The sequence below is a fragment of the Cydia splendana genome, chromosome 20 (genome assembly GCF_910591565.1).
Source record: "Cydia splendana chromosome 20, ilCydSple1.2, whole genome shotgun sequence".
NCBI classification, from domain to species: Eukaryota; Metazoa; Arthropoda; class Insecta; order Lepidoptera; family Tortricidae; genus Cydia; species Cydia splendana.
The window spans coordinates 14,573,368-14,594,746 of NC_085979.1; the positions used below are offsets into that span (position 1 = coordinate 14,573,368).

At 39.3% G+C, this 21,379-nt stretch overlaps 1 protein-coding gene across 1 annotated transcript; it reads right to left on the reverse strand.

Moving 5' to 3' along the window:
- Window positions 1-820: 820 nt before the first annotated feature.
- On the reverse strand, window positions 821-21,194 carry LOC134800520 (tRNA (cytosine(34)-C(5))-methyltransferase). Its single transcript, XM_063772990.1, has 14 exons — window positions 21,001-21,194; window positions 20,828-20,920; window positions 20,541-20,752; window positions 20,068-20,245; window positions 19,150-19,234; window positions 18,778-18,917; window positions 18,337-18,470; window positions 17,451-17,638; window positions 16,355-16,499; window positions 15,658-15,933; window positions 15,141-15,290; window positions 13,524-13,690; window positions 12,117-12,272; window positions 821-1,014 (listed from the first exon to the last, which is right to left on the reverse strand). The coding sequence occupies exons 1-14, from the start codon at window positions 21,130-21,132 to the stop codon at window positions 875-877; spliced, it is 2,196 nt and encodes a 731-aa protein (XP_063629060.1). The 5' UTR covers window positions 21,133-21,194; the 3' UTR covers window positions 821-874.
- Window positions 21,195-21,379: the final 185 nt, after the last annotated feature.

Sequence of the window (21,379 nt, forward strand, 5' to 3'; positions counted from 1 at the left end):
AGAACTCTTCAATGACTAATACACGTTTGGCGATTTCGAATTTCGATTTTGACGGAGCTGGCCCTGGAGCCAGACCTGACCCGGATCCAGGTTCTTATCTGGACCTGAACCCGGACGTGAACCCGGACTTGGACCTGGACTTGGACCTAGACCTGGACCACGACCTGTACCTGGTCCTGGACCCGGAACTGGACCCGGACCCGGACTCGGACCTTGACCCGGAAAACCACTGATACCTAATCTAAATAAACCACTATGTTTACCTACCATAAAATGTAGGTATTATAATGATGCCAAACTTACTAGCCCCTCCCGCTCAAACCACCGTACAGCGCACTGCACGCACCGTTAAGTGGGTTAGGTTAGGTTTGCACTGCGATCCTCACATAACCGAAAAAAAGTGGATTAGGTTAGGTTAGAACTGCGAGCCTTACAGAAACGAAATGCTACTAGAAAAGTGGTTTTGGTTAGGTTCGAACTGCAATCCTCACAGAACCGAACTGCTATCAGAGAAGTGGGTTCGTGAGGCTAAAACTGCGATCCTTACAGAAACGAAATGCTATACCTACTAGAAAAGTGGGTGGTTTTACATCCTTTTCTACATAGTGCACCATCTATGTACAATAATCTTTCACCGGCCCCCATAGAAGTTGTTTTTTTTCTTGAAAATTATGTTCTACTATTTAATGTCGAACTATGCGAGTAAGTAGGTGCAACAAAGTCAATCGCTCTATATAATTTTTGGCAAACCGCGAGTTCTCAGTTCGGGGCGAACTACTAGTAATATTTAAATTTATGACTATGCATATTAAATTCGAAGTAATGTTTACAAATGTCATTTATTAAATAATAACATTATAATACATACTTAAAGCTATAACTTGTCGGAGCCATTAGCCTCGCCCGTCTCTGATGGCGCCTCTTCCGTCGCTGTCACTTCCATCGCTTCTGATGTCTCTGTCGCGTCGGCGTCACCCTCTGGTACATCTGACGCCTTCTTAAACTTATTTACATCTGTAACAATCAGTAATCATTTAAATGTCACCCAATTATCGAAGGTTTACCTATAGCTTTAATTTTACCTATCAATATTTGTGAAAGGATGGCTACATAAATTAGGTTTAAGCTTAATCCTATTTTATTTTAGTACATAGACTATATTTGATAAATTCAGTCCCCTATAAGCTTGAGATTGTGCACGACTTTTCTCTATATCAATTGAGTTGGCAACTGTCAAAAGTTTGCATAGATGGCGCCATCATAGCTTGCCCCTTCTTCTATGAGATTTGGATTAAAGGGCTGGCAACCAGATTCTAGGGATTGACAGGGCAAGCTATGCTGGCGCCATCTGTTGAATACTTCGACCGGCCAACCCCATTAAAAATGGACCTTAATCGTATTTCAACTCGTACCATATTAGGTAAAGTCAGTCCTATAGAACCGCATTGCACTATGACAGAATTACCCAACGGCTACTGGACCAATAAAGTTATAAAGTTAAATATACATTAAAAGGATCATTCATTTACAAACAAGATATATACAGGGGTATTACTAAAAGAAATTAATAACTAGCTTAAACCTAAAATAGGCCCTTGAGGCATTGTACCAAGGATGCTGGCGTCATTTCCTCGCTGTATCGCAATGCTGATACGTTGTGCGAGGTAGCCGCCAGCTCTTCGGTCACCAGTTACGTCAACCAGACGCTTCGCGGTTAAGAAATTAAGAAGAAATACATTTATTTTAATGCCATAACATAGTACATGGAAAAAAGAAAGGCAATGCAGACATAAAAAAACATTTGGACGCTAAAATAGGATCCCTACTCAGCATAATGCCGTGGCAAACCGTGGCGCTGGTTTTCTGTGGGGACCTGACTTAAACCATAGAAAAAGAAGTAACGAAGAAAAGTAACTCAGTACATTGCTACACGGCTTACGTAAATCGCGTTATCTTCGCCGGTACCTCGAATGTCTTCGCGTTATTTTTAGATGGCGTTGTTATCAATAAATAATAGTGACATCTAGTGAGGTAGCAATGAATTACACCGTCAAGTAACCATATCTAAGAATTGATTTTATATTTTGACGCCTGCGCCACTTCAGTTTTGGTCGAGAGGTTTGAGTATTTGACTTGCAATTCTGAGTACTCGGGTTCGAGACCCAGCTCCGATGGCACTTTTTTTATTTTATTTTACATTATCCGAAATAAATAAAAATATTTTTTTTTTAATGTAATATACAATTCATGAAGTAAACATTGTTACATCCATAAATGTATCTGAAGAAACCCCTACATATTAAAAATTATAAAAAAATCAAAAACATCCTATATGTAAAAAACATAATTAGTAAAAATATCTTTGTATTTAACGCCATGTATTTGATGTATTTATTATGTGAGAGTGTTTGTTCTACAGTGTAATGTATATTGCATTTTGTATCTCAATGAGATACAAAAGACATACCTACAATACTCGAAAGTATGTTTTCCCGAAATGAAAGCAATAATAATCTTATGTTAATTTGTGCTCATATATCATATCAAAACAAGAAGTCCTTGGACTTAGAATATACTTACCGATAGGTATGTAATATGTTTCTCTCAAATAGTTAATATTAGTTGTTCCTGATTTATAGATTTTTCTTAGTGATGCAACGAATAATACTTATTATAAATAGAATCTAGATATTTACCTATCATTGAGATACAAACTTAAAATTGCAGTTGTCCCCTGGACACCAACCTCATTTTCCTTCACTTTAGTTTCGAAAAAAACTCCCTTACTTTAAAGTCTGTCCACGATAAAAAGTGGTCGGTGTTATAACGACAAATTAGAAAAAAAACTAAGAAAAACAATTTCATGGGCTATTTAAATTAAAGCTTTATTAGTGTTCTTTAAAATTAATAAACCTCCTGTTTAACAAATTAACACTGGTAAAATGCCCTGACTTTGCTTCGGACTCCTTCCATCAATCTCTGTACATCACTTTCGGTCACCTTTTTACATGTCGTATCCCACATTCTTTTGAACTGTTTCTCATTTGTAGCAATTTTACCACTATTTTTCAATTTTCTTTTCATTATTGCCCAATAACGCTCTACCGGCCGGAGTTCTGGGCAGTTTGGTGGATTTGCTAATTTCGGTACAAAGGAGATATTATTTTCAGTGTACCATTCTAAAACAGATTTGGCATAATGTGAGGACGCTAAATCAGGCCAGAATATGACAGGCTCGGTGTGGTTTCTTATAAACGGCAATAAACGTTTTTTTAAACACTCTTTCGTGTAAATGGATTGGTTAATCGTACCCGTAGTAACAAACGATTTGCTTTTTTGACCACATGTACAGATGGCTTGCCAGACAAGGAATTTTTTTGCAAATTTATCAAGTTTTTTTGTTGTAAATTTTTTATCGGCATTCCCTCTTTGATTTGCCACATAGAACTGCAAACCTGGTAATTGCTTAAGAGCGCTCTTACAAGAAAAGTCGAAATAATGCAAAATTGATGATACTAGTCGACGAAATTCAGGACTTTGCGCTCATTATTAGAAACAATGAGTACTTGTTCCAGTAAAAGCGTCTTCTTATCTTTATAAATATCGTTGTAAATATTAGAAAAAGGACTTATTAAATTAGTAATGATTTTTTTTCTGATGGTCGTTTCCGAAAAACCCCGTGAAGCACTGAATGGCGAGCTCTTATTTGGAAATGTTGAGAATTTTACTCTGCTTAACCTGGCTATTTTGTATTACTAATACCCTGTACTTTAGGCATATCAAACTATATTTTTCCTACATACCTTTGAGAAAGAGAAAATCAAAGTAAAACGAACTCTATTTTCTCTCCGAAACAAGTGTCAATTCCTACGAAAATCTACTTAATATCGAAGTCATTTTCATACTCAAGCAATCTGCAACGTTTGCTTATACTGTTGGTATACATTAGTGTTTATGAAATTCTACTATAATTTTTTGGCAATTTTTTGAAAACTACTCTATATTACCGATGACGCGCGCTGCGCCAGCTCAGTGCCGCGGCAGAGCTTGTAGAGGCAGGACGTGTGTCGGTCGGCTCCGCACATTTTCAACGGCGACGACGAGGTTTTTTATCATTGTGTGCGGCGGGCGCCGTGTAAAACGCTATAATGTGTGCGTGTAAACCGCAACGAGAGACTTTGATCCTAGCACTGTTTTTATAGTATTATAATTTATAATGGTACAGTTTAATAAACTACCGGACAGGATTAAAAATATTTGAAACGACCTGACATTCTATATGTATTTATTTGACTCAAGATAGTACTCAGGGTCTGATGATGGAGCCGGAAGGTGGTCACCGGTACCAATCAACCATGCAACTAAACCACTTCGTGTTTAGGCTCGTTTTATTCATCTCAACAAGATCTTTGACACAAGATAGTACTCAGGGTCTGATGATGGAGCCGGAAGGTGGTCACCGGTACCAATCAACCATGCAACTAAACCACTTCGTGTTTGGGCTCGTTTGATTCGGCTCAACAAGATCTTTGACTTAAGATAGTACTCAGGGTCTGATGATGGAGCCGGAAGGTGGTCACCAGTACCAATCAACAATGCAACTAAACCACTTCGTGTTTAGGCTCGTTTTATTCGTCTCAACAAGATCTTTGACTTAAGATAGTACTCAGGGTCTGATGATGGAGCCGGAAGGTGGTCACCGGTACCAATCAACCATGCAACTAAACCACTTCGTGTTTGGGCTCGTTTGATTCGTCTCAACAAGATCTTTGGCACAAGATAATACTCAGGGTCTGATGATGGAGCCGGAAGGTGGTCACCGGTACCAATCAACCATGCAACTAAACCACTTCGTGTTTAGGCTCGTTTGATTCGTCTCAACAAGATCTTTGACACAAGATAGTACTCAGGGTCTGATGATGGAGCCGGCAGGTGGTCACCGGTACCAATCAATCATGCCACTAAACCACTTCGTGTTTAGGCTCGTTTTATTCGTTTCTATAAGATCTTTGACACAAGATAGTACTCAGGGTCTGATGTTAGAGCCGGAAGGTGGTCACCGGTACCAATCAACCATGCAACTAAACCACTTCGTGTTTAGGCTCGTTTGATTCGTCTCAACAAGACCTTGGACACAAGATAGTACTCAGGATCTGATGATGGAGCTGGAAGGTGGCCACGGGTACCAGTCTACCATGTAACTGAACCACTTCGTGTTTGGGCTCGTTTGATTTGTCGCAACAAGATCTTTGACACAAGGTAGTACTGAGGGTCTGATGATGGATCCGGAAGGTGGTGACCGGTACCAATCAACCATGCAACTAAACCACTTCGTGTTTGGCTTCGTTCGATTCGTCGCAACAAGATCTTTGACACAAGTTAGTACTCAGGGTCTGATGATGGAGCTGGACTGTGGCCACAGGTACCAGTCTACCATGTAACTGAACCACTTCGTGTTTGGGCTCGTTTGATTTGTCGCAACAAGATCTTTGACACAAGGCAGTACTGAGGGTCTGATGATGGATCCGGAAGGTGGTCACCGGTACCAATCAACCATGCAACTAAACCACTTCGTGTTTGGCTTCGTTCGATTCGTCGCAACAAGATCTTTGACACAAGTTAGTACTCAGGGTCTGATGATGGAGCTGGACTGCGGCCACGGGTACCAGTCTACCATGTAACTGAACCACTTCGTGTTTGGGCTCGTTTGATTCGTCGCAATAAGATGTTTGACACAAGATACTACTCAGGGTCTGATGATGGAGCTGATGATGATAGACAGGTACCCGTCGCCACCTTCGCGCTCCATCATCAGACCCTGAGTACTACCTTGTGTCAAAGATCTTGTTGAGATGAATAAAACGTGCCTAAACACGAAGTGGTTTAGTTGCATGGTTGATTGGTACCGGTGACCACCTTCCGGCTCCAACATCAGACCCTGAGTATTATCTTGTGTCAAAGATCTTGTTGAAACGAATAAAACGAGCCTAAACACGAAGTGGTTTAGTTGCATGGTTGATTGGTACCGGTGACCACCTTCCAGCTCCATCATCAGACTCTGAGTATCACCTAGTGTCAAAGATCTTGTTGAGACGAATCAAACGATCCTAAACACGATGTGGTTTAGTTGCATGGTTGATTGGTAATGGTACCTTCCAGCTCCATCATCAGACCCTGAGTACTGTCTTGTGTCCAAGATCTTGTTGAGACGAATCAAACGAGCCCAAACACGAAGTTGTTTAGTTACATGATAGACTGGTACCCGTGGCCACCTTCCAGCTCCATCATCAGACCCTGTGTATCTTCAGTGTCAAAGATCTTGTTGAGACGAATCAAACGAGCCTAATCATGTTACTACATGGTTGATTGGTATCCGTGACCACCTTAATCATCATCAGATCCTCAGTACCAGTTCGTTTTTAAACCCTCGTTGATACAAACTTTACAACCTATAGGTACCAAATGCAATGACGAAACATGTAAATAAGCGAGTAGGTACCTATAATTTCTTTCGAGTAATATACCTTCATAAGTACGAGTATGGGGCTATTCATAAATTACGTCGTTTCAAATGGGAGGAGTGGGGGGGGGGGGTCTGGACATCGGATGATGGTAACATGACGTAGGAGGAAACAGATTCATCCGAAGCTTGATTTTTGGATGATTTGGGGGGGTCAAAAATCGTCAAAAATAGATGACGTAATTTATGAACAGCCCCTATGTACATTTGCACTGCATTTAGTATTTTCGTACTTACCAAATAACAGTTTTAGAACTTTAAAAGTTAAGTACAGTTAGTGTTGTTATGGTTGATTTCAATATGCTTCGCGAAGGATCAAGAATGTTTAATCCATCATTGTAGTGCGAGTGTGGTAGAAGGGATCGGCATACTGAGCTCGCACGGCCTGCCGCAGCGCGTAAAATACCTAAACTCGCTCAACGCCGAAATGTAATAGCGCTCTTAAAATCTGCTTTCACGTATGTTTCGTCGTCCATCAAAATACAACCAAACTTCGTCAAATATTTTGTATACAACTTTCGAGCCCGGGTTTTACATAATTTATCCTTTGTAGCATCGCGATTAGGAACTGTAGTTGCCTTGTACGATCGTAAACCTGCACGCTGCTTGATTTTTTGGACATACGATTTCGATACCTTACATTTTCTGGCGACGTCACGGACAGAGAGAGTTGGATTCTTCTTAAAATGCTCGATTACTTTTTTTGCCTTAGTTTTATCAGCAGGACCGCGTTTTCTACCCGAACCACCTTTTCTTGAAACAGACAATCTGGACTGATAATTAGCCAATACCTTTTGCACGGTTGACTTCGGAACTTTTAATAATTTGGCTAACTTTCCTTGTGATATACCGATATTTTGGTTGTAGGTGTACACGATCTTTTTTCGGATGTCCAGTTGGCTAGACGACATTTTATAAATGTTACGAATTTATAAACTCCAAATAGCCCTAAACGATAGTTTATTCTTCCCGCTATCTAACAATCAAAGTGACAGATGTCAGTTGTCTTTTATTTTATTTTTTATTGTTTATTAAATGCTGACCACTTTTTATCGTGGACAGACCTTAGTTGGGTTTTGTATGAAATATTTGACACAACCTAACTTATGTTTTGAATGCGTTGACTTAAAATTTTTAACTCCCCTCTTGGTGCTAACGTCAGAAACTAGAATACCTACTCGTAACGCTATGGCTTTTCATGTAAAACTTTATTTAGGCTTATTCTGTTTATTTCATATTTTTACAGCCTACGCCAACACACTTACAAGAAATTAAAATTTTAAATTACAAATAATACTTTTTAAACTACAAACACAACCCCCTTGTCAGTAAATAAACGCCTACATTTTTAAAATTTGCTGCCTTTTTCTATTGACAATGTTGGTGTACCAGAGTATAAATATGTAGCTTTCCAACAGAGAAGGGTCCTTATGGTTCATGTACAATAAGGACCTTTTTATCAGAATTTCAGTTGGAATTTCAGATGGAAAGGACCTTATTGTACTTGAACCATAAGGACCCTTCTGTGATGGAAAGCCACATATTACAAATTATAGTTAAAGCAAATAGGATCCTGTTGTCAACTATCATTGAACACAGAACACAGTTGTGGCAATTCAGCAAATATAATGAAGGTGGGTAGACAAAAATAAAGCATGGATTGAAATAAGGATAAAATTTATTAATGGGTATTAATAACTAATTAAAAATTCTTCATTGCATCGAACTGCATCCATTGAAGCAGGAATTGACAATTTCATGTTTCTCCTCTTATTCCATATAAATAATACTTTGTCACTTCATTTTTTCAGATATAATACATTGTTGTTGTTGATTGTTCAATGGCAACCCGGAGGTGTGTAGGGCCTCCACAACATCCTTCCACGCTTTTCTGTCTTGAGCATCCATCTTGGCCTCGTTCCGGCTCAGTCAGATATAATACATTGACCAGTAGTAACTCTATCCATTGGTTAGCAGGCGTATGATGTTTAACGACATGTTTCCCCTTCTAAATTTAAAACATATTTCCGATCGTTCGCTTTTCGGGTGATAGGAGCTAGAATGGGAGCACCTGAAATCAAAAAAATAATTTGTTGCATACAAAAACATCTTAAAGATACAATTCTGACCAGGGACCGAATACCAGTATATTTTTCATACAAATTAACGGGTATTCAATTTCAGTATCATGGTTGTTTATGTATATTTTTGATTCCTGATGCTATTCACTATATTTTTGCATTTAATTTAGCTATCTTATCAATCACTATCCTTACCTAAATACTATTCTAAACTATAAAAAAAATACTGTGAATGCTATGTGATATTTTATTATTAGTTATACCGGATCCCGGTAACGGTCCCTGATTTTTACTACATTTTTGCAGGGAAAGCAAGCATTCATCATAAAAATCATTATTTTTTCAAAATAAAGTCCATAACTTGAGTGTTTATAACTACATCTGTATTTTCTAAAATTGTTACTTTTCAAAAAAATTAAAACAACCTTACATTAAGACCTTTCTGTTGGTAAAACTAGATTATATTAACAACTTACATAGATTCAGTAAAATGTTACTGAGGATTATCTTACATGGTTTGAAATTAAGAACTGGAAAACTTATAGTTACAGAATAATTATACTTTTATTACCAATAACTGAGCAACCAATAGATTACATAACCAATAAATTCCGTTCACTAAAGTAAAACCAGCCATGAGTGATTTGCTTCATTATTTTCGACAGTAAATAATTGGTAAATAATGTCAAAGCACCACTCAAGTTTACATACCTAACCGTGTTCACAGTCGTTAGTTCGGGATTGACAAGAGGTTAAAATAAAAAGTTATATGTATAGAGCGTTGAATATGTTAAAATGTTTCAGTAGTTTACAATAAATAACCTTTAATAAACTTACCTGATGCATATTATTAATCCATTTGAAGGCAATATTCATCATTGATTGGCAAACCGTTGACACCCTCTCCTCAGGTTTGTTTGACCTGCTTTAGTTTAATTCTGATGGTACTTCAGGAATCCACAGGAATTCAGTACCTATTGTGAACTACATTTCGAATAATATCAAATACCGAACCGAACTAAATTTAACACATGAAATTAAAAAAGTTCATAATGATGTTATAAACAGACGCTACGCAGTAGGCGGCCGTCGACGCCATGGTCCTGTCCTGAGGGCCTACCGCGACCCACGTACGACATGTTGCCTCCCTGTCACACTTAAGTACGAATTTACAGCGACAGAGAGGCAACACGTCGAACGTGGTTCGCGGTAGGCCCTCTGACAGTTTATATTTAGTGTTGCCATTGATTTTTTTAGTCTCCCTAAATATATCTGTCATGTCATTATTGTTTCTGCTTCTTAATTGCACATGTTAATGGATCAAATAAAAAAATAATGTCCAAAAATACTTTTTAAATATAAATCTACTATAATGTTTGAGTTTTAAAATACATGCCTAAAATTTCCAGTCGTGTTTTAAGAAGCAGCATTATAACAACACCCCGAAGTAGGGTACAGTTTTAATAGAATTACAACCCGTACTTGGTACAGTTTCTATTTACGCAGTTGGCTCCCTATTGAACATAATTTGTAATTTAAATACATGCGTCCATTCTAGCAACAGCCTAAAAAATAAGCATATTTTTTGTAGAAGATTTTATTATAAATACATTAATACGTTGTTATTATTTATATTAGCTAAGATATACTTAATTTATTTTACCGTGGTCATAATAAGAATTTGAAACGAAACGTTATGCGAACACAATCTTGATAATAAATTTGTGTGTATCTGAACCACGCGGCGTTGCCAAATCGCAATGACCGCCAAACCACTGACTAGACAACGTCGCATCCTGTCGTTGCATTGTATTGTGTACTCATTATTCGAGTTAGTGTAGTGTCAGTTTTGCCATTTCAATGAAACAAAAAATAAATAAAAATATTCCTTTAGTCTAGTTCATGTTCTAGTCTAGTTTTGTATAATTAATGAGTAGAGCTAAATAATTTGTTCAAAATACTGTAATGGTTGATTTAAATAACTAAAATTCATTAATTATGCAGAGTCTATGCGAAAGCCCTACGACTCTTCTCCTTGCACACAGGCTCTAGTACCTAATGAAATGTTCAAATAGACTTTCCAGATTTGAAATTTGTAATGTAGGCAACATAAGCTGAGAAATTTAAACAATCCCATCCACATAAAATTAATTGTCGCCGTTGTGATTTTCAAGCGTGGATAAACGGTGTCAAGTCATTTATTGTATGTTGTATGTGTTTTGGAAACTGTAAAAAAGAAGTTTGAAGTATAAAAATGTAGTTTTTTTAGCAATATTTATTTTTAATCGGAATGCGTTATTGTATATAAATTTTAGGTTTCTCTTTTTTTTCGTCAATATGGCAACTTTATTTGGCATACACTGCATAGACTTATAATATATAGAGACGGTGTCTCAGCGAGCTGTCACTGTTGCCACTTTTGTTTAGTGTACGATTAACAATGAGGCCCACCTTGCTGTAGCCATGTCGATAAAGTCATATCGATAAACTATCGACATTTCTTGCAATTTTAATTTTACTTCAAAGGCTTAACGATACCTAAAATGACCAAAAACGCTTTTATTCTTTATTGTGGTTATCAGATCACAATTTTTATAGTCACGCCCCAGCAGGGAACCAAGGGAAAGTTCAGATATTTAATTAAAATACATAAATACCTCCTAAAATAGGTGTTCCGCAATAATTGAATTATATGATTATATCATAATATATTCATTATCCATTAGCATTTCAATTATGTTTATGTTTAACGAAGATATTGAAGCTTCAATTAATCGCTATTTCGTTCCGCTGTGTAGTGTTTATCGATATATAACATGATTAAAATCGACTTTTCACATCCCTAAAAGAGCACACATATACGCTTTTACGCACACATACACAGCCTGGGCGCATCAAGAAAGGCAACACTTGATTTGAAGTTCACCTTGTCAACAGTATGGTTGTCCTTTTTTGACAAACGGCCTTTTTAAAAGAGTGAGGAGAGAGAAATGATACTAGTTGCTGCGCCGTGAAAGAGAACAGAAAACGTTGGGCCCTTGATACACTGGCACGCACTGGTGTGCACCTTGCGCACGCGCCATCTACCGGAATACGACGTTCGTTATTTAGTCATTTAACTTACAAAAAAAAGGTTCCATCAATTCAAGCCGATTCAAGTAGCCGACTCGTAAAAATTGCCTTAAATGATTTTCCAATTTTAGGTGTTATAAAGTGATAATTTTGTACGATTGAGTTTCATATTTATAAATATTACGAATTGGGTTATTTAAGTGAAACAATGTGGCGAATTCATCAATATTATTTTTCATGAGTGTATAGTAATGCCATCTATGCTTTGGTTAGTCAAACATGTGAGTGTGACTATGGAGTTCCTTCTCTTTCTTTACTTATTACTTTATGCTTAAACTAAAGTTGATGGCGACACGTACGCCAACGACATAATATTAACATAATAATTAGATGTCATGACCTCTCCAATCAAATGTGAACCTTAACATTATTCCCTTACGTACCATATTTGCTAAAGTCAGCCCCGAGCAGCCGCAGATAGTGCACGGTGTCGGGCGTGGCGGTGTAGGCGCGCAGCGAGTGCACGCCGCGCCAGCCCACCAGCGTGAGGTGCAGGCTCGACTCCGGGTCCTGGTACTGCAGGATACAGCTGCCGGTTGCTGGAAACACATTGTTTTGGGTTTGTAACGTTTTATTACAACTAAAAGTCAGAAAGTTAAGACTCGACTGCTATTTAATGCATCTGAATAAAAACGGATTAATCGATTTAGTTGCGGTTTTGCATAAAAGTTTTGTGATACATTAGTGATTGTTTTTAGATCTTAACTCACTAAAAGGCTCTGCGTTTAATGGGGGATTTTAAATCAAAATGAGGCCAATCGTGGCTCACTCCGCGATCACACCAATTTTGGTATCTAGCAGTAGTAGTTGCCGCGCACCGCTATGGAACGGACGCCTATTCGCGCTTGCGCCACTTTGCGGTCATATCTGTCGTAATAGACGCATTTTATTAGAGAGTGAACCTTCTTTCTATACCTAGTACTATTATTTATTCTTTGATGGGGCACATAGCTATTGGTCTTAAATATTGTCGTTAGTGATTCTAATTTTCATTCTTACGTTAGGCACATCCTAACGCACCTTTTGCTTGTAATATTGATACTCCTTACTGTATGGTCTAACTTTGACAGTAAAAATGTCTTTGAAGTTTTAAATTTAAATCTTGATTAGGGTGGTATTCCACCTATCCGATTTCTTTGTCCAACGTGTATTGCGTTTCACATTTTGCTTTAATGAGAGAGTGAGAGACAATGACATTGGACATGTGGAATACCACCCTTAGGCACATCCTTGATAACCGACAATAAGTAATCTTTGTTTGTAATATTGATAGAGTCTGTTCGGAAAGAGAAGAGTTGTGGAATGTGAGCGTTTCTTTTATTTTTTGCCATTTTTATATATTGTGACCTTTTTTGCCACTTTTGTGTTATTTCTAGTAAGGATCGCGAGCCCTTTTCATCCTTATGGGAGAAAAAAAGTGTCCTAAAATTTCCATACATTTTTCACAGTTTCCTTTTTGTTACCGCCATACAAAGTGTATGGGGAAATGGTAACAAAATAGGAAATAACTCTGGGACATTTTTTTATCCCATTAGGATCGAAAGAGCTCGTGATTCTGAGTACAAATAACACAACAGAGGCAAAAAAAGTCACAATATTTAAAAATGGCAAAAAATAAAAGAAACGTCATGTATGGGGCTCAATACATTCCACGACTCTTCTCTCTCCGAACAGACTCTAATCGTTACTGTACGGTCTAAATTTGTCAGCAAAAATGACTTTGTAGTTTTAAATTTAGGAGTGAACTTTGATTGTCATTGCGGACGCTGAGGGCGCTGTTTAAAACTCACCGAGATCCTTGAGCTGCGCCTGCGCGTGCTCGCTGAAGAGCTTGAGGTCCGGGGGGCTGCTGGGGTTGTCGTTCTGCAGCACCAGCACTAAGTCCTCCTTGAGGATGCGCACGCGGCGTCGCAGGCCGATGAACGGGGCCACGCTGGCCAGCCCTTCCTGGGATAGCCTGGGAAAGTACAAATTAAAATTTAGAGCACACATCATGCTAAAGAAATCTTTTTAGGGTTCCGTACCCAAGGGGTAAAAACGGGACCCTGTTCAGCGGTGAGGTGGATAGTGCTGGTTCAGTTGAGGCGAAGATAAGAACAGAACAGACCCTATTACTAAGACTCCACTGTCCGTCTGTCACCAGGCTGTATCTCATATATGAGCCGTGATAGCTAGGCAGTTGAAATTTTCACAGATGACGTATTTCTATTGCAGCTATAACAACAAATACTAAAACCATAATAAAATAGATATTTAATTATGGTACGGAGCCCTTCGTGCGCGAGTCCGACTCGCACTTGGCTGGTTTTTTTAAAGCCGATCCAATCTTTGCTCGATGGGATCCCTCGGTTACCACTGACGCTATGAATGCATATTTAGTTGGTGTAGTGCAATGATATTATATAACTGTGTAGATAGGTTATACTCGTACTTGAGGAGCATAAATAGTAGATTGTACAACAAGGGCATAAAGTGACCTATTTTTACCCGAGGCAATTTTTTGGTCTGAGCGAATCGAAGACCAAAATAGTAGATGAGGGTAAACATGGACATTTATGGCCTTGTTGTACACTCTGCTTTTCACTTCGATTGCGAGGAAAATATACAACTAAATCAAATATTTTAGGTTATTTTAACGTATTTATTCAAGACTAAAGAAAATTGTTCTTGGGCCGGTCGGAGGCGCGGGGCACGCCGATCGGGACAGCGCCGGTCGGGGCGCGCCGGCAGGGCTGGCAGTTTGTATGGCAGAATTTGGACTTTATTGCGAAGTCAATAAGGGTCGTAATAGATGATTTTACTTTATGCTCTCTAGAGCATAAAATGCTCTAGCATAAAATGCGATTTTATGTCGTCTACGCACGACATAAAGGTGCACTTTTTGAGCATGAGAAGTGAAAAAATACTTATTTCTGTGCCTACGAAGAAATCTGTTATTTTTGAGTAAATTTCGCATTCCATCCATCTTTGTCATACTTGTTGTTAAACATAAGCTCGTCTTCTCTTTCGGTGTGCGGCAGCTCATTAGCACGTGCACAATTCTCGCTTGCCCAGGTGCGACTAAAGTCAACTTGTACAATTTGTCACAAGGTAAGCGCTTCAATTTTGGAACGCCTATAACCTATCTTAAAAGATAAAAAATAGTTTATTCAAGTAGGCATATTACAATGCGCTTATGAACGTCAAATAAAGCTATACTGGCTCCAACCCTACACCTCTGTTTCGAGAAGATTTAAATCCCCCCTCATTTGGAGGAGGGTATCCCAATATGGGACCGGCAACAAACTCGGCGGGACACATCTTTTCAAAACATTATTACATCTTATAATTAACATGCATCACGAGTAAATAAGAAAAAAAAATACTATACTATCTTGGGTTATAAATCATTGGTGTAGTGTAGGTACCTGAAGGCGCAGGTCATGTTCTTGTTGTCGCAGCGCACGAAGGTTTTGACGCCGGTGTTGATGATCTTGATACTGTCCTCGTTGCGGCGCACCACGTCGCGAACTACCGGGGACACCAGGTAGATGTTCTTCTTCTTGCCCACGTGACACCTGTGTTAAATACGTGGACAATGTATTTTAATACATACATAAACACTTCAATCATACATAAAGCGACAAAATGTGTTGAGAGAGAGCCTTGGAAAATGATTTGAATAGATATATAGAACTGGCGACGCATCGGCCGTGTGTTATATTACACGAACCATTTGGAGCCACTTTTGACCCATACGTAACTCAAAATGTATTAAACATAAACATATGAAATTTGGTTCATTTACCCTTAAGGCTAACGAGAACCCCAGATCTCATGAATATAGCTCAACCAATTAATAAGGTAACATACATCTAAAAATCGAGATATTTCTGACTGAGTGTCTGACTAACATAAGAATTGAAAAATCCTGTTGTACCTTACCTAGTTAACAGACACTTGGAATCAAACTCCGCGCTCAGATCATAGAACTCCTTGATCGAGGGGAACACATCCTCATCATCCCCCTTGAAGAACACAAACGGGTCCTCCCTGTAGCCGCCCATGCGCCTCCTCTTGGCGGGCGGCTTCCCTTCCTTTCTCTCTTTCTCCTGGGGCTGCTCCGTCTCGCGGTCCTTCTCCCACGGCAGGGGCGCGGACTTCTCGAGCACGGCCACGAAGAAACCGCCCGTGTCTTGGTGGTGGGGGAGGATTCGTATGCTGAAAGGTTTTGACTTGGGTTATTTAGGAAAATTTACCATTTATACACTGGAAAAGGCGCGAAATTCAAATTTTCTAAGGGGCCAAAGTTACTTCTTTAATAATTTGCCGCTTATTCTACTGACGGAAATGCCTGGTCAGACTATAGTTCGTTATTTGATGAGATTGAATATCCGCATTGGGTTAGCGTGGAAATGACTTCCAGTCCAAGCTCTGCTCTGAGGGGCGCAGCTATGATGATTTCTTGTGTTTAAAGTTTGGTATGACATCACTAGATGTAACAAAGTTATCGTCTTAAGTTTTCGCGACCATACATAAAAACTAAAAAGAACACAACAAAGTACGTAGCAATTTTTACACTATTTAGCAATTCATTATGTGATTTGTGATTATGAGATTGATGATGTATAATGCACTTTACCATCTGTCCAGGTGGAACTTGTCCAGGTCCTCAGGGTTGGGTGGGAACATCTGCGGGCGCACCACGGTCTGCCACTTCTCCGGGACGTCCTCGTACTTGTCGTAGAACACCATGTCTTTTGACGCCGGACGCCAGTGTGTCATGCCTGAATAGTCATTGAAATAATTCAATTTTACGTCACTAATTTCTGCCAAAACCTCGTTAGAGTCACACTAAGAAAAGTCTGCAGCGGATTTGATAGCCCAGTGTAAGTGTTATTTATACGTCATAATTTCATAGAAGTTTGACGTTTAAAATGACAGTTGCACTGCGTGGGCTATCAAAATCGCTGCCGACTTTTCACGGTCTGACTCTAGTTAATGACTTGAGCGTGTTAACCTTTTCGACGCCGTGTCAAACACAAAAGCTGTCACTCGGACGCCACGTCACCGAAGTGTCTAAACTGAAATTCAATTTTATGTATATATGCACGTAGGTCTATGTTGCTCTGTGGTCTGTGACGGATCAATCAGTCTTTGGCGTTGGACCTGCAGTGCCGGTATATCGGTCATTGGCGTGCAAAAGGTTAAAAGTGCTGACAATAACACGCTTGACTGACCTTTGGTAGTCTTAATCTCGTTGGACTAAAGTTTACTAATATTCAGTTAACAGACTCAACGACTGGTCAAAGGCTCGGTTTCGTTGGTTCTCAAGAAGGTAGACAGTAGATTCTCGTGTTATGGTGTTTGCTATGTAGGTATATAATAAAAAAAATACTGCGAGTGGGGTGACACTCCTCCTTTCGGGCATTCTCGGCTCCGTTCGGCTCAGCATTGCTCCGAGCCATTATTAGGATTGACACAACTTGACGGCCCTTTGCGTGCACAACCACAGATAAGATAATTAGGTACTTGAATTTTGACAAGCCTAAATAGCCGAAAGGGATAGTGCCATACATTAGAATGTGACAGCATGATTCGTCCCTGAATCGCTGTCAAACTTCAGTTTTGTAGGATGTGTCATTTCTGTACGGTAGTACTATTATTTATTCTCTGCTCTCTCACAAACCAAGTTGTATAGATGAACTAAAGGTGAGGTACTTAAGCACCATAATGACCTGGGTGTGACTTGAGTCCGGTGAGCGAGGCCCGGACGTCCACTAGGGCGATGCTGCCGCCGGCCTCGGCCAGCATCCTGTGTATGACGGCCTCGTTCTCGACGGGGTTGAACGAGCAGGTGGAGTACACCAGGCGCCCGCCCAAGGCCAGCAGCTCGCAGCCGCGCTTTAGCACGCGGTATTGGATGCTATAGGGATTGTAATTTGGGATCAAAAACAACGGACCAATAACAAATACGAGTGTTTAACTCATCAATATTAATTAGTCATTAGTAAAAAAAATACAATTGTGGTAGAAACTTTCACAGATGATTATTGGAACGAAGTTCCTTATCGGACGGTTTGCGGAGGCCATACTTGTGCGATATATACAAGAACAGAACAAAACAAAACATGAGCATGAACACGTCACGAGCCTTTCTTTACTTTGTTTCAACCGAATGTTTTATTTTCTTAAATTAACCTTTGTTTTTGTATAAATTTGTGGTTTAGGTACACTAATCATATAATGAATAATGATGCTGACTGTTAAAAACTGTTATTTAATCTATAAAATTGTTCAGAGTTTTTATTCGGAGGCTCGTGTCCTTTGAGTTGGTCTTAAAAAAGACTCAACAAAGGACTCGACTCGGGACTTAAAAGACTCGGAAGTTTTTAAGCGCAGAGTCTTGTAAAAACGGACTGAGTTCTTCAAATTCAGACTCAAAGAACTCGTGTTCCTACCAACACTAGCAGTTGCGTAGGACGTAGGTGGATTATAAATGTCAGCTCAACCTGACACCAGGAACTGGTTCGAATCTTCCTTGCAGATTTTTATAAACATTGCAAGATAAAGATAAGCTTGTGAAGACAGAATATATAATTGCGGATTTTTTATTTGACAGACCCGTGTAGGTTGTTCCCGTTGCCCGTGGACCATTTGAGCCAGATGTCGGGATTCTTCCGTAGCGTCGCATCCCCGGAGCACGGCACGTCACACAGAATCCGGTCGAATTTCAGCGGGACAGTGGATTCTGGGTTCTGCAAATATATAACAACATTAACAACTGTTGGATTTCATTTAACAGACGGTCTCTGAATACTTGCCTCGCCCGAAACATTGTGGAAGCGAGTGTGTTTGCCTTGGGCGAGACACGTCTTTACAAACCGAGTTGCTTCGCGCGGCGAGTTTTTTTTAAGGCGGCTTGTTCAGTTTGACACGCCTAATGAGTACAGGTCAAATGGCAATAGATTACGTAAAAATTCGCCAATTCGCGATCGCCAAGCGGACGCCTATTTATTCTTAGCAAAAAGTTAGAACAAGGATTTGAAAATGATGATGAGTCACCTTGGGGTCCGTGACTTGTATGTTGGGCATGACGGCGGAGTCGTGGTTGGTGATGACGATGCAGGGAGAGTTGAGCCTCTTGGCCTGGTGCACCAGCATGTAGCAACGGCTGTTGTCCACGTCATTCGCCATCACGAAGCCTGAAGATAACTCATTATTAAGCCCCGTCTCCATATCGCGCGGCAAGCCAACTCGATGGCTCGCGAGCCAGCCCGGTATCCATTGCGCGCGGCTGCCGCGCGAGCCAATGTTCGATGGTTTGCCGCGCGATATGGAGACGAGGCTTTAGCTTAGTAATATAAAACTAAAAAAAACTAATTGACAGACCCAGAGATAGGCAGGTAAAATAGACCTACATAATTCTACCATTACCTGTTGGCATTTTATCCTCATCTGCATGTAGGAACTCAATCAGCTGAGCTGTCTTAGAACCAGGGGCCGCACACATGTCCAGTACCTTGAAACATATATATTTAGATTAATTAGATAGAGTTCGACCAAGATAAATCTGCAACTATTTTGGTAGAACACGAAGTGCAAGTGTTATTAATACGTAATAATATCATAGAAGTTTGACATTTAAAATAACAGTTGCGCAATGAGCGCTCTAGAGACTCTAAGTAATCTGGTAAATCATAGTAAGATTTTTATAATTACTTGCTAATTGACCGAAGCGTAGCGAAGGTCTACGTTTTGACTCGGGCATTTTGCTTTCGTATGTCCGTCCGGATGTTCTCCTCTACAGGTCACAATTCTCAACCGATTCTCGTGAAATTTTGTGACCAGATTCTATGATTAAATAAAATTCTTATGTCAATCCAGTTTTTGGAAATTTTAAAAAATGGCGGAGTCATGATACCTCGCGCCTAAACAAATAGTTGTACCGATATCATAAGAGTTTGTTCTTTTTGAGATATGTTTATAGATTAAATGGCCAAAAATTCAGAAAATTTATTTCACTGGTTCCGGAGGTATTGAGATATTTAATTTTAACTAATTTTAACTTGAGAATGAGGAGCTAAATTTCGTCAGCTCGTCTAAGAACTATTTGGCTCAGTTTGTAAGCATTCGCTTTTTTTGTTTGCACAGAGTGTCTGGGTTCAATCCCCAGTAAGACATAACTTTTTGTATTTTTTTTTTACCTTAACTTCGTATTTTTTTTAATAAATTAAATTTTTTGTATTGTTGATTGATCAAACCACTGTGTGGCGCTGTCATCGTGCACGGTCCCAATAAGCTATGCTCGCGAGGTCTACAGCTCACAGAGCCACTAGTATAGTCACTACTCACTTTGTGATGTGGCTGTACATCCAGCACAACAGGTGGTATCATGGAGACAGCTTCCTGACGGGACACACCGCCTGCAGCCGTCTCTGCTACCAGGAAGTTATGCAGCTTGTAGAGAGGCTCGCTGCGACGGATGTCTGTTCTGGACAGGCGCAGCTGCCATGCCAAGCCATTTGGGTACCTAATGATGATATGATAATTGACATAAATTTTGCATGCTTTATCATAAAAGATGGACTAAGTCTTAGTCCATTCAGTCACTCTTAGTCACTAAGAGTTCTCATCTCAGAAATCTTCCCTGAAGCAGTTATAAAGTATGTTGTTAATGAGTTCTTTGCGGACAAAGTTTCAGGCAAACAATAGTAATAATAATCAACATTACCAAAATTGATTTTGATAGAAATTTTAACCTGTCAGGAACACATTAGTAAATAGTTAACATATAAAAATAATGAAAATTCAAAATTTGTCATTACCAAGGCAAATTCATAGGTTTGATTTCCACTTCCTCCTCTCCCTCGGTCTTCAGCTTGACATTGAGCAGCTCCGAGAAGTATTCACTCTTCACAATGTTCATCAGTGCGTCAGCCTCACATTTGGAGCCAGTTATCCGGAATGCAGTGGGCAGATTTTCCTTAAGTGCCTTCATGAATGCTGGCCATTCTTCTTCAGGGCATACTTTTTGTCCCTGAAAAATATAATCTTATAAGTTTTAGGCTGAATTAGTGAAAGCCTTTGCTATGTAAAAGGTTGTAAAACATACCTTATAATATTCTTCAAAAGTAGCGTTTTCTCGGACTATATCTTCATAGTGCTTACGTGTATCACCTTCTGGCTTGGCTTGAGGGTTTTTCTCCTGCGAGTTGAAAGCATAATTAAAGTTAACATGAGAGTCGGCACAGATGAAAACATAATGTTGTTATTTAGTTTAGTTACCTGTTCCTTCTTGTCCCGTTTTCGCTGTGCGAATTTGTTGACATTACGGTTTCGTTTTCTATTCCCCATTCTTCTAAGGAGGGCACCGAGTGTTGTATAGGATTTGTGTGATAAATATGAGAAGTTCAGCATTCAACAAACACACCAAGTAGAAGTGACGTTGACAGTTAAAAAGTTAGGTTAGGTTAGGTTACTGTTATGAGAGCGTTCATGTTAATCAGTTTTGGTCTGTTCACAATGGTTCACAATAAGTAGTTTAGGATTGCATTTATTATTCAATAAAATAGATAAAGGCCTAATAAATATGCATCAAAAGACCATATCATATTTTTAATAAGTAATTTAAGAACATTTTGGATGAAAAATATACAATATTTTT

Bases quoted from the DNA above. Each gene is read 5' to 3' on its own strand.
- LOC134800520 (XM_063772990.1), bottom strand. From the start codon at position 21,132: ATGCTGAACTTCTCATATTTATCACACAAATCCTATACAACACTCGGT. The intron at 20,753-20,827 runs GTATGTTTTACA...TATATTTTTCAG, and splicing joins CTTTTGAAGAATATTATAAG to GGACAAAAAGTATGCCCTGA. The intron at 13,691-15,140 runs GTACCTACACTA...GTACTTTCCCAG, and splicing joins AACATGACCTGCGCCTTCAG to GCTATCCCAGGAAGGGCTGG.